The sequence below is a fragment of the Lagopus leucura genome, unplaced genomic scaffold (assembly GCF_019238085.1).
Source record: "Lagopus leucura isolate 7727_CA_CO unplaced genomic scaffold, USGS_WTPT01 Super-Scaffold_760, whole genome shotgun sequence".
Taxonomy (NCBI): domain Eukaryota; kingdom Metazoa; phylum Chordata; class Aves; order Galliformes; family Phasianidae; genus Lagopus; species Lagopus leucura.
In genome coordinates, this window is record NW_024962257.1 from 20,140 (window position 1) to 35,404 (window position 15,265).

A 15,265-nucleotide genomic window follows, 5' to 3' on the forward strand; every position below is an offset into this window, starting at 1 on the left:
AAACATTTGAAATGATTCTCCTGAAGCATGTCTGAGTTGCTCAATTTCCATCATTTTTATTGCAGCTAGGGTTACCCCTCTCTTGCATGTGCCATGTGCCTTGTAACACTATGTTTGGATCTCAGCATCAAATGGTGAGTTTGTCTTCCCTAAGAACTTTTTTCATTAATAAGCTTTTTCCTGACAACTTCATTGATGTTCACTCCATTTTCCAGCCTGTAACTCTACCATAAACCAAATTTTCTAAAATGCCAGCAGCTTGTGTGTTGGCCTTGTAATATGCTGAGTATTTTTTTGATATGTAGTAATACACATTTTAATCCAGGATTTCTAGAACACACATAGTAGTATGCTTACAAAGTCCACTATGTACTTATGTTGTATTTTTCACAAAGGCTTTTTTGACCTTCCTTTTTTTAACCTTTTGAGAAGAAACTGCAAGTCACGACAAAGACATTGAGAACGCCTTTCATAACTTTAGTATGTTGTCCCTTTTCACTCATAACACACTTTCTAGTTCAGTGAAAACAAATCTCTGTTGTCTGATACATATACTTATATATATTTTTCTTATCGGTAATAGGATGTTGCTTTGTTGGACAGATTGATTAAAGATGATGTTGAGTGTGGAAAACTGCCTTTGTTGCTTGTGGCTAATGCTGGTAAGTGCTGTGGACAGACAATAACAAAAAAGGCATACTATTTCATATATAAAATCCAAAATAAAAGGACATTGTCTTAAATAGTTTAGTGGCTGCATATCAAGAAATATCAGGAAGTATCTTGATGACAATCTGTCCAGAGGGAGTTTTATTTACCTAATTCAAAATTGGATGATACTGCTACAATTCTGTCTATATCAGGTGGTGTACTAATATAACTAAAACTGATCTTAATGTGTGCAAATCTTGTTGAGAGTCAGTTTCATGTTAGCAAGTAATAATTTTTGATAGATGTGCCATCAACTTTACTTTTAAAATCTGCATTTTTCTCTTGTTAATTAAACAAAACTGCCCAGAAGGAAATGGCTTACTTGCTTTGGACTTAAACATAAATACACATATGTAAGACATTAATCTTGGCTCCCATTCTTCCAGTTGAAGTAATACCTTGAAAATATTAAATTAAGAAAAAAAACTTTTTGTATGGGTGCCTTGGTAATTTAGTTTTCACAGTATTTCTAACGTGCACTGGCAAACACAGCTAGCATCTTCAATTTTATCCAGAATATCAGTTGTTCATATCACAATGATATGAATATTGTGTGGTTGACTGTTCTTAAATATCTTCCTTCCTATTCTTGTTTGTGACTTTTCTGGCAACAGTACAAGAGGTTGTCTTATGTAGAGTCCTAATTTGCATGCTTATCCTTTGTTGTTGCATTTTTTCCTTTCCAACAAAGGGACGCCAGGTGCTGGGCACACAGATAAACTTGGGCGGCTGAAGGAACTTTGTGAGCAGTATAAAATGTGGCTCCATGTAGAAGGGTATGAAACTTGAGATGTATATTTATAAAACTATATTCATGTAAAAGTCCAATTGATGAACAACACATAGCTTTATGGCTAACCAGCTAGTGGAAGACCAAAAGGCTACCTTTATTTTTGCCACATTAAGAATTTAACATGGTTGTAATTTTGCCATTGTATGAGATTGTTTTACGTATACAAGAATAATTAATTGGAGTGATTACTTCAGCATAGGTTATGGGCTACTTTTACTCAGAAGGTAATCTTACCTGCCCTTGCTTTGAAGAGCTTGAAATGCAAACAGAAGAGAACTTTATGAGACAATTAATGGGAGACATTATACAGTGGTTACTGAGAATGAGAAAGGAGGTAGAAGTGTCATTACTTCCATGAACGTCAAGAAGGGTGCCACAAGTGCATTATGCAGCATAACTGGGAGAAAGTTTAAACCAAAAGGAAAAGAAGTTGGAAGAACTCAGGCAATGTTATTGAGCACTCCAGTGTTCTTATATTTTTTTGAGCATGGAGTAGAGATTCAGTTTCTCTCAGTATTTCATTATATAGCATCATATTTGTATGCCTCTGATTCCAAATTGCTGCTGAATTACAGATGTAATTTTGGGGGGGATGATTTCCCTGAAGGTTGGCCACATTTTTAGGATGAAACAGATTTTTGTTTTTGGGTTTAAAACCTTGGAATTCCAAATAGCAACACCTACTGCACAATTCATTAAAACTTTATTTCATGTGTATGAATAAAAATGACCTCCATTTTGGCATTAACGTGGCGTATTTGAACTGAATATTAAAACTGCCTTAATACACACTTAATATGTGCTAATACTGCTTTATTTTTCTAGTGTGAATTTGGCAACTTTGGCTTTGGGTTATGTCTCCTCTTCTGTACTGGTATGTTGTACCACATCTAGAAACCTTATAACACTGTAGACTTTAAGTCATGATCTAATCAAAATGCATATAGTTTATATTCTGCCTATTGTAATAAAATTTAGGCGGCCACAAAATGTGACAGCATGACTCTTACTCTGGGTTCCTGGCTGGGTCTGCCGGCTGTACCTGCAGTGACACTCTACAGACATGAGGATCCTTCTTTGGTACGTTCAGCTTTTCAGTCACCATTCTCAAGATGTTGAGACTTTAGTTGCAATCGCCAGTAATCTGGCAAAAATTGAGTAACTGAAAAATGTTAATCAGTTTTTTTTTGTTTTTTTTTTGTTTTTTTTTTTTTTTTTCCTTTTTAGTCCTTAGCAGCTGGGCTGACATCAAGTCAGCCTGTAGAAAAACTTCGTGCCCTGCCACTGTGGCTCTCTCTGCAGTACTTAGGCCATGATGGGATTGTGGAGAGGATAAAGCATGCTTCACAGCTAGTAAGCAGCAGCTTGTTAATACATTGATTATGGCCACTTGGCTTCTCTGTGTATGGCCTGAAGAATGTTCCTGATTATCCTTATGGTCTGATTTAACAATCAGCCTCCAAGCAGAAACAAAGTTCAATAAGCAGTACAAGTAATGTCCAGACAGCTATCACAGAACACTGTTACACTCAGAAGTATTTCAATAATAAGATGTTAATACATATTTTTTATCACTGTATTGTAGTGGAATCGGCTACAACCCTAAACCTAACATATGAATAAGTAATGAAAGCAGAATAGCAATGTTCAAGGGAAGGATGTGCTGTTACTTTGTATATTTCATTAGTTTTCATGTGTAAAATTCTTAATCTTTGTTATTCCTAAATTGTAAAACTGTAACCAGCTGTCACTCTTCTATATTAAACATTTTGCCTGAAAACTGCTCAGAGAAAGACTTAATTTTCTTTCTCTATTTGGCATGATACCAATTCTTTTCAGTACTTGAAAGGGAATGTATAAACAGAACGGGAAACAACTGTTTACATGGGCTGATAGTGATAGGACAAGGGGGAATGGTTTTAAACTGAGAGGTTTAGGTTGGATACTAGGAGGAAATTTTCCACACACAGGGTGGTGATACACTGGAATGCCCCATCCCTGGAGGCATGTGGCTCTGGGCAGCCTGATTGCTGGTTGGCGACCCTGCACACAGCTAGAGGGTTGAAATTAAATGATCTTGGAGGTCCTTTTCAACCCAGGTCATGCCATGAATTCAAGTAACAGTAAATTTATAAAGCTGAACAAAAAAGAATCTCAACTCATTTCTTCAAATACAATAGCAACTGCACTGTTTTCAAAGTAAGATCATTACTAAAGTAAAATATATATATATTTTTTTTAAAAATATATATAGTCCAATACAACATGTGTCAGGAAATGCCTCGTTTATATACAAAACATTTGTAGCTTTAAAGTTTTTAAAGAAATTTAAGATTGAGAGAGGGACTAAAAGGATGTGGAAAGTGGAAAGTTGCTGTAAAGGTTAGTGAAGAAACTACTGGCATGAAAGACCAGAGTGACAAAATATAATTAGTCATCAAATTGTGTTGGGGTTTTTTTTTGTTTTGTTTTGTTTTGTTTTTTTTTTTTTTTTTGTGGCATCTAAGAGTGATCTTAGCTTTTGTACTAGCCTGTTGATAGTCTAAAACCACACTGTAAGAATGTCTTTTTTGGTAATGAAAATAATTTAGAAAGCTATTATAAACAGATGCTATTGTAGCAAAACAGTTTTCTCACACCTACATACTGTGCTTTAGTTAGTCAACTGAGTTGTAGTACCCCTAGGATTTCGTCAACGAACACATTAAGGTAATGAAAAGCATTTTGTGTTAGTTGTTTTACTAGAGATAGAAAACGTTTTCCTGTTACAACTTAAATTTATAAAGAAGAACTGAATGGATCTCCCACACTTCATTGGCTTTTGTTTGCAAATAGAAATTATGTTGGTGACTACTTAGTTTGTCAGAATAATTTACGTGTTTTGCCCTTATTTTGTTTCCCTTCTGCTGTTCTCTTGTAGAGTCAAAGGTTGCTGGAAAACTTGAAAAACCTGGATTTCATTAAAACTTCGGTACAGTCTGCATTTAATACTTTGGTTGAATAGTTTTTAATAGGTCTTGACCTATTAAAAGATACAAACAACTTTTGACTCAAAAGACATCATCTAAAAGTACTATTTATATATACTATATATATACTTTTTATATATACTATATATATATATATATATATAAAATATGTATACTATTATACCATTTATTTTACTATCTAAAAATACTATTTATATATAAGTAGTAATTACTTTGAAAATGTTTGGAATCTTTTTTGATTAAATTCAAGTATTCAGTGAAATTATGTAGCTCATTTGTGTGCGACCTCAAGATTGTACTTGTTCCTTCGTTGTAAACGCTTGCACTCAGTGGAGCTGGCATCCAGAAATTGTCTCCAGACTTCAATTTGATTTCTGTTTAAAACACCTTTTTTATCTTCTTGGTAATACATTTATGAAACTGATAATAGGTTTAATAAATCATTTTTTTTTAAAGCTCATAGATTCTGACTGCATCTTGCCCATGAGATAATGCTGTAAAACCTGGGAAGTTACATGTAAAAGTTATCCTAGCTGACAGTCTTGCAACAGAATTTGTTTTGGAAATTACATCTAATGTACTAATTCCAAATTCAGTTTTTCTGAATGTTCTATTTAACACGCGCTTTTTTTTTTTTTAGGATCATTCCAAGTGACAATAATCCTTTTATTGCAAAGGTGTTTTTTCTAGGAGTGTTAGTGGCTTTGAGAGTTGAAGTTACTGTGGCACTTGCCCCTTCTGCCTGAATAAACCTTGCATTTGTAGGATTATGCTTTTAGTTGCTTACAGAGGTTGCCTAGTGCATCTCTCCTACCCAAAAATGAGAATCAGTTATCTTCTTGTTATTCCTGGTGGAACTTTCTTGATGTCTCACAATGATTCTGGCGTGATTTTGAAGAAAATTTTCTTTAAATATTAATATCTGAGCATACCTAAAGCTAAATCAACATTCTTTACTGAAATACATTTCTTAGTGAATGTGCGTGGTTCTCCTGCTTTATGATGATCAAAGTTTAGTTGTGCATGTTTTAAGTCATGATTTATTCTCCACTGTCTGTGCTGAAATGCTTACTCGCATTCCTGAAGAGTTAACTTCTATCTCTGAGATAGTATGAACAATGTTACTGCAGTTAGAACAAAATTATTTGCTTTGCTCAGCAGTCTAAAAAATTGTTCACTGGTAAATGTTTAAAAAAATATATTTGAAAATATATTTAGTATTTTATTTTTGTTAAGGTTGAAGATGAACTGAGTTCACCAGTGGTGGTTTTCAAATTCTTCCAGAAGCATTTAAATAGAGGTACATGACTTGCTGCTGGATTACTTTGTTTGGTGGTGATCTGTATTTTTATTTCTTTGGGGTCTTTTTAATAGATAAATTATTAGGTAAGTTATTGCACTTCTCTTGTCTAACTTATCCTTAAAAAGGTATACCTTTATCTAGTGATAAAACCACACAGCTTTTTTTTTATGGGTTCAGTATTTTCATAGTGGGTAATTTCTACTATCTTGACTGAAATTTGTATGTGATTTTGATCATGAGAGCAGATTATTAATCATCTCCCATAAACTGCAAGCTGTGTTTGAAGGTACTGATGAAGGAAGATGTTCTACTGGTTTTTGTTGAGGCTTCCCTTTTTCCTTTAAATGTTTAGTGGCTAGTTGCAAGAACTGCATTTCTCTCTTTTACTGCTGTTTTCTGTTGCATAGTTTAAAAAATAGCAGGTTTTTCCATTAGGAACAGGTCTCTTAAGTACTGTCATGGGTACAGAAGCCACACTAAACGTAGCTCAGGGCAGAGAACATCCTTGGATGTGCTCTCCCAAAAGAGAATTTTTATGTCCTCTTGGCTACAGCAGAGGATTTTGTGCTGTTTGTGGAGAGTGAGAAGATACCTGGTTGGGTGAGGCAACTGACTACTAGAAAACTTTACAGTTTTGCTGTGAGCGTTGATTTTAATACTGTGGATTTTTTTGTGATTCACGTGGGGGAAGGTTTTCGCTTTTCATCTACTTAGTGGCATTACTTGCAAAAGAAACATTCATTTTGGACCAGTAAAATGACTTATTTTTACATTGATGCATTTTGTTTGAATAGCTTTACATAGGCAGAAGTCGCCCACCTGAAATATAAGGATGTAAAATGTTTGGCTGCCTTCTCGATATTTTGTGTGTAATATGGGCTTTTAAATTCTTACTATTATGTTTGTATAGTTTAAAACAAAAATAAATTGTTAAAAATGAATTTTAAAATGTTAAAACTAAACCTTACTGCGTGCTATGACAACTGATTTCTAATATTTTTTTGTTTAATAATTCCTCATTAGTCTGCTTCATGTTCAGTACAGAGTTTAGATGTGTTATGTTACCTAGGAAATGTAATCACCTTTTGTCTAAATTTCAGGTTGTCTTTTTGGTTAGTTAAGAAAATACAAATCCCCTTCTGTAATTCTTGTGTTTTTGGATTCAGATCAAACACCACATGCTGCACAGACCTCAGCTATTCAGCACCGTGTAATAAGTAATGAAGGACACATTTATGACACTTTCAATCAGTGGGTAAGAGATTTTAATTCTTCCAGGGGTTCATCAGTAATAATAAAGCTTTTGGTAGATAAGCTTAGTAATTATTCCTGATCTGATGTTCTTAGCAAAATCAGCTGGACATTTTGGATTACGAAGAAAGATTTACTCTGAAGCAGTTGTTTTCATGCTGCTTTTTTTTTTTTTCTTTAACATGTAATTCTTACTAATGTTATTACTGCATCTTAAACATTTGGTAGTGTTTTGTTTTGCTTGGGTGAAAATGTGAAAACTGCAGAATTCTTTTTAGTTGGCAAGGTACTCCATTGACAGTGCTTGTTTAGTTGTGAGCAGACAGGCTTTTTTTCCTAGCTTTTAGGATTTTTGGGGGGAAACCTGTGCTCACAGAGCTGAGCACATAACTATTCTAGAACAATTACATAATGATCATGGCATACTCAACGAATTTGCAGAAGTTTCAGACTTACAGCTTATGCTGAGTTTTCATGATTTTAAGTATATGTCCAATTTATCTGTTTTTACTGGCAAGGTGAATTTTTTTTTTTTTTTTTTTTTTTGTTGTTGTTGTTTTTTTACCAGCGGTGATTTTAACAAATACGGAAAACTGTTTAGCAAGTAGTTCTCCTGTGCAAAGTCGGTGACTGTGAGGTCATATCTGTACATTCCTTTAACTGTGTCTCACCTCTTCAGCTAGGAGAGCAGTTGGCACAGCTCGTTCCTGCCAGTGGGATTGATGTGGTAGAATTGGAAGATGAAGGCACATGTGTGCGTTTCAGCCCATTAATGACTTCTGCAGGTAACATTCACATTACTCAGCCAGTTGTAAACACTGGAGTTTGCTATAAAATTGTACGTCAGTCTCCTGGTATAAAATCAGATACATTCAAGAAACTTTACAGTATTGTCCGATTATGAGGATTATTTATATTTTCAATAAAGTATACTGGCTTTATCACTTCAGGTGTGCCTCTGTAGTGGGTGCATTAGACATGGCTCAAATACTGTACGTGTCCTCACTATGTCTGCAAAGACAGATTTTTGTGAATTACATTTGTAAACTTATTAGGAAAAGCAAGGGAGATAAACACTTTGTTTCTGAGAGTCATACAAGAAATACAAAGGATAAATCATCCCAGCCTTTCCTTCTCACAGCTGCTTATCGTAAGGAAAAAGATGCTTGATGTTTCTACACAGGTGATTCTGCACTGAAGTGGTGCTTGTGTTCAAAATACAACTAAGTAGACTAAATATTTTCTAAACCTCTAGATTATTTTTGTAATTACTGATGTCAGAGAAACAAATCTGTGTTTTGGAAACTGCTGAGAATTTGCTTAAGGTAGCACCAAATACATAGTTTGTTTAGACTTAGCAGCTGCATAGAGTAACGTAAAAGAGAGCATCAGGATCAGATGATGAACAGTAGCTGCTTCTAGCTTTTGTAGGATGGTTTAGGCTATCAGAAAGCATGATGTTGATGTGAGAGGATCCATAACGTACACAGGGAAACTAGATCTGTAGAATAAAATTGCTTGATGATGCTGAGATTTTTACAGTTTTAAAAGGAATCTACAGGAACTAATTTGTTATCTGTTTAGCTATGTTAAAAGGATTTTTTTTCTGATGGAGGCTACTGATGTAATGAAAAAATGTATTGTCCTTTTTAGTTTGTAACATCAGTAATTTTTCTTACTATCTCATTGTTGTGAAATCCTTAGCTCAGATTGTTTCGATTTAACAGTGCATAGATAAACGAAGAAAAGACTTCGGTACATACAGATCAAGGTATCTCAGTACTATCTGAAAATTGTGATTGACTTACAGTGGCTTATTTACAGAGTATTTGTTTAATTCAGACATCTGTGCGTGTCCATTCACTTTCACTGCATGCTAATACCACAGGCTCTTTAGTTTTAGGAACTGAAATACAAGATGTTGATCAGTTAGTAGACTGCTTAAAAATGAAGATACCGGTATTGACAAGTACACTGCAACTGAGAGAGGAGTTTGAGCAAGAAGTGAGAAGAACAGTAGGCCTGTTGTATATTGAAGATCTCAGCTGGCCAGGATTAGGTATTGTAAGGTATATCTTTCAGTATTTTCTTCCTTATGGGTGGATAGGCAGCGCACTATTGGAAAGGAAGGAATAAAGTATATCTCTGGTAGTGATTTGGATGTGTGTCGCTTGCGATTATCTGGCTTTGCCCCCGCTGAAGTGTTTGCATGTTTTGTTTTCAATTAAACAAGTTTTTTATATTGTTTATTTTAAGAAAAGGTGAATTGCTTTTTAAGCAAATTATAGAAGGATTTTTAATATGGGAGGCAGCGTATTGGTCTGTTAAGCAAGAATGTAATGTGCAATGCTGCTTAATTATACTAAGCATAATATACATTCATATCCTTCACTTCCATAGTGAATAGAGCCCTTTGAGTGTCTATTCCAGTCATCTGATACAGTCTACTGGGAAGGATTCTGTAAAATCAAAACACTGGAAGTAATCAATATGTTACCTAGAAATGTTGTATTCGATTAAGTTTGCATTGGACAGCCTTCCCCTTGCTCCCAACCCTTAATCTCATAATCTGTAAAGTTGCTTTCAGCTTTTGGTTTGTAAAATGCAGAATTTTGTAGAAACAAGCTAGATCAGTGGGGTTTGTTTATGTACTCTAAAGTGAAATTACTATCTCTTGGCTTGATTTGAACATACAGCTATCACAGTGATGGGAAGAATGACGACAATCAAGAAAAAGAATTGGAAAAAATTAACACAGAACTTCTGAAAAAATTAAATGAGCTGGAGTCGGATCTCACTTTTTCTCTGGGTAACTGCACTTAAAAAAAAAAAAAAAAAAAAAAAAATCACTATCAGCTTCAAGATGTCTTCCTGGCTGCATTATGATCTTTCAGCAGGTCACACGTACATAGTTCATTAAAATGCAAAATTACACTGCTGTATATGTAGTTAATTTATAACCAACATCTGTAACTGTTCCCCTCGCTCCCTATTTCAGTTGATAAATGTTCAGCAGAGCTCGAGCAAGTTGCACTGTTTTCACCAAAATATGTGAAAACTAACCTATGAGCAACTAGACCTAAAAACGGTTTCTTGCCAGAAAGAATGAAAACTGCAGGTGCACCTCTCTGTAAACTTAAGGCTGTCAAGGAATTTTGTATGTAGTGAAATGCAGTGTAACCTGTTGCAGATATTGCACTTAATTACTGAAGTGGGCACGCGTTGTATGCATATATAAGGCTTTCTAGATTTGTAAGTATGGGCATAGAATGTATTGTGGTAACACTTCTCAATATATTACCATCACTTGATTCTCCCAATGCTCACAGGCCCAGAATTTGGAGGACAGAAGAACTGCATTTACATTGGCATGGTAACTGAGGATCTGGATGTGTCGGAGTTAGTTGAAACTATTGCAGCAACAGGCAGAGAAATTGAAGAAAATTCAAGAGTATGTGTTAATAAATCAAAGAGCATTTCAGCATATTTTGTTTTTCTGTACTACCCTCAGGGCAGCTTGTGGTGTTTGGTTTTTGGTGGTTGGTTGGTGTTTTGTTTTGTTTTGTTTTTTGTGTGTGTGTGTATGTTATTTGGTTTTGTTTGTTTGTTTTCAAAACTGTTGTTCAACCCCCTTCTGCAAACAATATATCCCCCTGTTACACTGGGTTATTTAGCTTGCTGTGATGACCAAATCATCTTTTCAGTTTTTCATTTTGTTTTTATTAGCATGCAGTCACAAACTGTTGGCATTTTGGAGGAAGTGCCTGTCACCAAGGACTCTGATGTTAAAGCTCATATTATATTAGGCAAATTGGCATTTGTCTTGCACATAACAAAACTGTATCTTTGTTTTTTCATCTTTTGTTTCCTCAGTAAGCTGTTAGGCCTTTGCAGTATCAAATGTGACTTCTGCCTTCTGGGTGTATATATATATATAGTTTTAAAAATCCTATGGTCGGTCTGTATGGCTTTTAATTTACAGTAGTAATGAAAGAGTTCTCATAAAATGCAGATTTAAATTAGAAAAAAAATCTGACTGTTTAGTTTACATCCTCAAAGCCTGAATTAAAAATATAATTTCAAATACACATAATATACATAAGGATGATGTAATTTCTGTTTTCATTAGTTGTTGGAGAACATGACTGAAGTTGTTAGAAAAGGGATACAGGAAGCACAACTTCAGCTTCAGAAAGCAAATGAAGAACGACTTCTTGAAGAGGTAAGGTTATGAAGTTATGTAACAGCTTGTCATGATGTGGTTACCTGGCTCACTGGTCTTTAATTGTGGACTTCACAGGGGCTGCTACGACAAATACCCGTAGTAGGTTCTGTGCTGAACTGGTTTTCTCCATTCCAAGCCTCACCAAAAGGAAGAACATTTAATCTAACAGCAGGTAGGACTCCGTGCATCTGCAGCCATGTTATGCTGTGTTCTAAATGTTTCCAATTTTATACTGAAACAGCAACACTTTCTTGTGCTAATTGAGTGATATAATGCACCCTTGGGATGTAAAGGAACAACATGTTCTTCACTATTTCTGTAACACTTTGATGAGAAAATCTCATCCCTTATATAGTTTACATCTTGTTGTTGTATATTGTATCATGCTAAAAAAAGCTCTATTAGATACTGGCAAAAAAAAAAAAAAAGAGGAACAATTGCTGGCCAGACATGCTATGGAAGTGCCTATTCTTGCAACAAATGCTACATGTATAAATAGATGAGCTAGTGGGGAAGACTTTCTGCTGCATTTGGAATCTTATTCTCAATACATTGTCTTCAAGATCCTTAGTGAAGAGAACAGTAAGGCTTCCTTGGGAATGCTTATACCATTTATAACTAGATATGTTTTCAAAGTGCAGTGATTGATGGCTTGCAGCTGGGGATGTGTCAAGCCTCGAAGAAAAGGGAAAACTGAGTACTGGGTGTCTACCATTGTTGCAAAGTGAGTGTGAGGGGAACTTTATTCATCTTTTTAAGACTCAGCAACTCTGTCCCCAGTTACTCAGAAACCAGCTACAGTCGAGTGGCAGTTTCAGATTAACTGCAGACAGGCAGTTTCAGAAACCTGCACTAAAAACAAGATTGTTATATATATATATATATATATATATATATATATATATATATATATATAAAAGCAAGTTTAATATATAATAATACATTAAATTATATATATATATATTATTAAAAAAAAAAAAAAAAACTGACGAAAAGAGAACTTGTCTATATTCAACTTGCAGCTTGCTACTTCCTTTTGACTTGCAGGTTCACTAGAATCCACAGAATCTACATATGTATCAAAAGCCCAAGGTACAGGTACTACTCCACCACCAACTCCAACTTCCAGCCTCGCAAAGCAAAGACATTCTGGTAAGTTTCTGCTTTGCGATTTTATTCTAAAACTTGCTGAAACACCCTGGCCTCAGCACGCATCTGACTTGAGTGATGCTAGAGGACCTGCATGATTTTCCTTTCTGTTAAAATACCTGGAATTAGATCTTAAGTCCTCCCTAAATAATGTAGTTTAAACATAGCACAGAATACTACCACAGTAAATTTTCTAAAACATTCTTCTAGGAATGTAAGATTTTTTTATCCCCCCCAAAGTGTGTGTGAAGTCTTGGGTCCTTCTCTGGAATAGTTGGTGGCAGCCCTGCCTATCTTAGGAGGTTGGAACCAGGTGATCTTTAAGATCCCTTTCAACCCAAGTAATTCTATGAGTACTGAGGGTGAGTTTAAAAAAAAAAAATAAAAAATAGTAGGTTTAGTAGTTGTGTTTGAAGTTAAAGCGTAAGTAATATGTTACTGTGTATTTGAGCACCTGTCTGTTACTACCTAATACTGTGTTGACAAAGCCATTCTAGAGTGAGTAACTATTAAATGCATGGCATTTTCCGTTTAGATATATTAGTAATTAATGTAGATTTGACTCTCAGGGAAGCCATAGTTCTACACCCCTCTTTAACTTCTGGCTGGCTTCTAGCCTGTGATTTTCAGTGAAACTCTACACCTTACAATGACTTTGGAATGGGTTTCTCAGCTGAATTATAACAGTTTCTGTGTACAGAGGATAAAATAACTGGCGCTTGTTGCCTTGCACATGTATGTGTAAGTGGAAGGAAGTATTTATATGGTTAGGGTACAGATTAGCACCTGAATAAAATCTATTTCTTTGTAGTTGTAAAATTCAGATGCTTTCTTTGAAACTTGCCTTCTGTGTACTACACTTCACATTTGATGGCATCACTGGTACTGTACTCTTCAAACATTTTACAGGTCAGAAAATTTTTAAAAGGGGTCTCAGAAATTCTGGTGCATTTAATGAGACCAGTTCAGTTGGCCACTGTGATGATCTGGAAAAGCTGGCTCAGAGACCCCCAACTCTATCACCTGGCCAAGAGCAAAGACCACTGGAGACATTAAAAACAGAGCTGCCCAAGGAGGTGCTACAGGCAACAAGTAAAGATACCGAGGACATTCAAAGCAGCAAATCACCAAATGACTGCACAAATGTAGAACAAGGAAATCAAAGATAAAAACCAGACTCTGGATTTAAGACTGTCTGCATAAATCACAAGCCTCAAAGGGCAGGATATTTTAATGATGCATTTAAAATGTGAACAGTGCCACACACTAATACAGTAATATAAGTACTGTAACTTACTAACTGGGATTTTGCACACATAGAAATTTTCCCCAAGCAGGAAAGACTTGTCTTTGTGTATACTTAGTACAGTTGCTTTAATCCTGTACATGTTGGTGTCAACAAAGTTGCAGTGAGATTTATTAACTGCCTGACTGCTTGTAAACATTTGTCAAGAAAATAGGCAGTTACAGTTCCAATAAGATTTCAGGCTTGACAGTAGATACTGACTCAGCAGCCATGTATAAGATTAAGAATACAGCTGCACCCAACAATTGTAAATTGATCTTATGTGTATATTTTTAAGAAACTGCTTTTTTTTAAAACATTTTTATATTAAATATTCAGTTTAACCTCTTCAGTAAAACAGCCTAGTCATGCCAGTTCTACTTTTGCTTTTTTTTTCTTTCAGCACTTTTATGAAGAACATTGCCAAGCAGCGGTGGTGCAGTCAGTGTTAGGGATGGGTGCATGTGTGTATATATAGCAGTCACTGAATTGTACTTTGTCATCACCTATTTTTTTTCTGTTCAGGTGAGGCCCTGAGTGTAAGAGGACTAAAGTAAGTTACTGAGTTTTAAGCGGTTCAGAAAGAAATAGTGCCTCTGCATGCCTAAATGGCCTCTTGCTTCTACCACTAAAAAGAATCACCAATACATTTTTTTCCTTTGCATGGCACTGGTAACACATGTAGTATCATTAACTGGACTTTTCCTTGTTATGTATTTTTAAAGGTAGTTAGAGCAAAGCTTAAAAAAAAAAAAAAACCCACTATATTTGTGCTGATTTCAACACTTACTTTTGAATAACTTTAACTTTCCTAGGGCAGGAGTTGTATAGATTCAATGAAAATCTATAGTTTATTTACTCTACAGTGCAAGTTCATAGTGTCCAGGACTATGTGAGGCACAAGTTAAGCTTTGGATACACCAAAAGCTACAGTGTACAGATCTTCCCCCCTGCCCTCACATGATTTAGTGCAGTTGCTTTTCTGGAAGTTTCCAGAGCCCCTTGTGGAAGCAACATCTTTTGGAAAGCTTGCTCTGCAACAAGGTTTTTGGAGAAAATCTTTCAATCCCTACAGAGCTAGACACAGAAGTACTATAGTTTGCTTTGGGCTTTTTTGCAAAGGGTGTCAATTTAATGGCTATAATGGGGGTAGGATTAACTTTGATCTGAAAAATGAAGGGCTTTTTTTTTTTTTTTTTTTTTAGTAACGTCACCTCATTTGACTTTCAGCATCTAAATCCCGTGGGTAGGTTTTGCTCTTGCAGTAACTTATGTAAATTAGAGTGCAATTTTTCTGAAGTGCAAAAACAGTTAAGTTGACTAGTCTTCCTCAGCGATTTCTTTGGTGCAATGAATAAGTTAACAAGAGTAATTTGTGGGGAATAACGTTATCACCACAGTGATTATTTTCTAATGTTTTTATATTTGGAATTGTTAAACCGGTAGTTTTGGTGGAATGAGCTTCATTCTTCAGCTCTTCTTTGATTGTTTCAATAAAGAATCTTCAAATTATTAGTCTTAAGATATATTTTTGAATGAAGTTCCTGTAGAAGCTGCA

The 15,265-nt window shown here is 35.2% G+C and overlaps 1 protein-coding gene across 4 annotated transcripts in view; it reads left to right on the plus strand.

Moving 5' to 3' along the window:
* The window catches only part of PDXDC1 (pyridoxal dependent decarboxylase domain containing 1), a 30,241-nt gene extending 15,012 nt beyond the window's left edge, over positions 1 to 15,229 (plus strand). For 3 of the 4 annotated variants that reach the window (XM_042864682.1, XM_042864681.1, XM_042864683.1), the window contains exons 7-23: positions 66 to 134; positions 584 to 662; positions 1,403 to 1,487; positions 2,330 to 2,378; positions 2,483 to 2,584; positions 2,732 to 2,857; positions 4,425 to 4,475; positions 5,731 to 5,794; positions 6,964 to 7,052; positions 7,728 to 7,833; positions 8,946 to 9,117; positions 9,745 to 9,857; positions 10,378 to 10,499; positions 11,178 to 11,270; positions 11,349 to 11,445; positions 12,321 to 12,425; positions 13,332 to 15,229. In XM_042864682.1, coding sequence (XP_042720616.1) covers positions 66 to 134; positions 584 to 662; positions 1,403 to 1,487; positions 2,330 to 2,378; positions 2,483 to 2,584; positions 2,732 to 2,857; positions 4,425 to 4,475; positions 5,731 to 5,794; positions 6,964 to 7,052; positions 7,728 to 7,833; positions 8,946 to 9,117; positions 9,745 to 9,857; positions 10,378 to 10,499; positions 11,178 to 11,270; positions 11,349 to 11,445; positions 12,321 to 12,425; positions 13,332 to 13,591 — 1,782 coding nt within the window. In that variant the 3' untranslated portion in view covers positions 13,592 to 15,229. The remainder of the gene's footprint in view (positions 1 to 65; positions 135 to 583; positions 663 to 1,402; positions 1,488 to 2,329; positions 2,379 to 2,482; positions 2,585 to 2,731; positions 2,858 to 4,424; positions 4,476 to 5,730; positions 5,795 to 6,963; positions 7,053 to 7,727; positions 7,834 to 8,945; positions 9,118 to 9,744; positions 9,858 to 10,377; positions 10,500 to 11,177; positions 11,271 to 11,348; positions 11,446 to 12,320; positions 12,426 to 13,331) is intronic. The other variant, XM_042864684.1, reaches the window with a different exon arrangement.
* Positions 15,230 to 15,265: the final 36 nt, after the last annotated feature.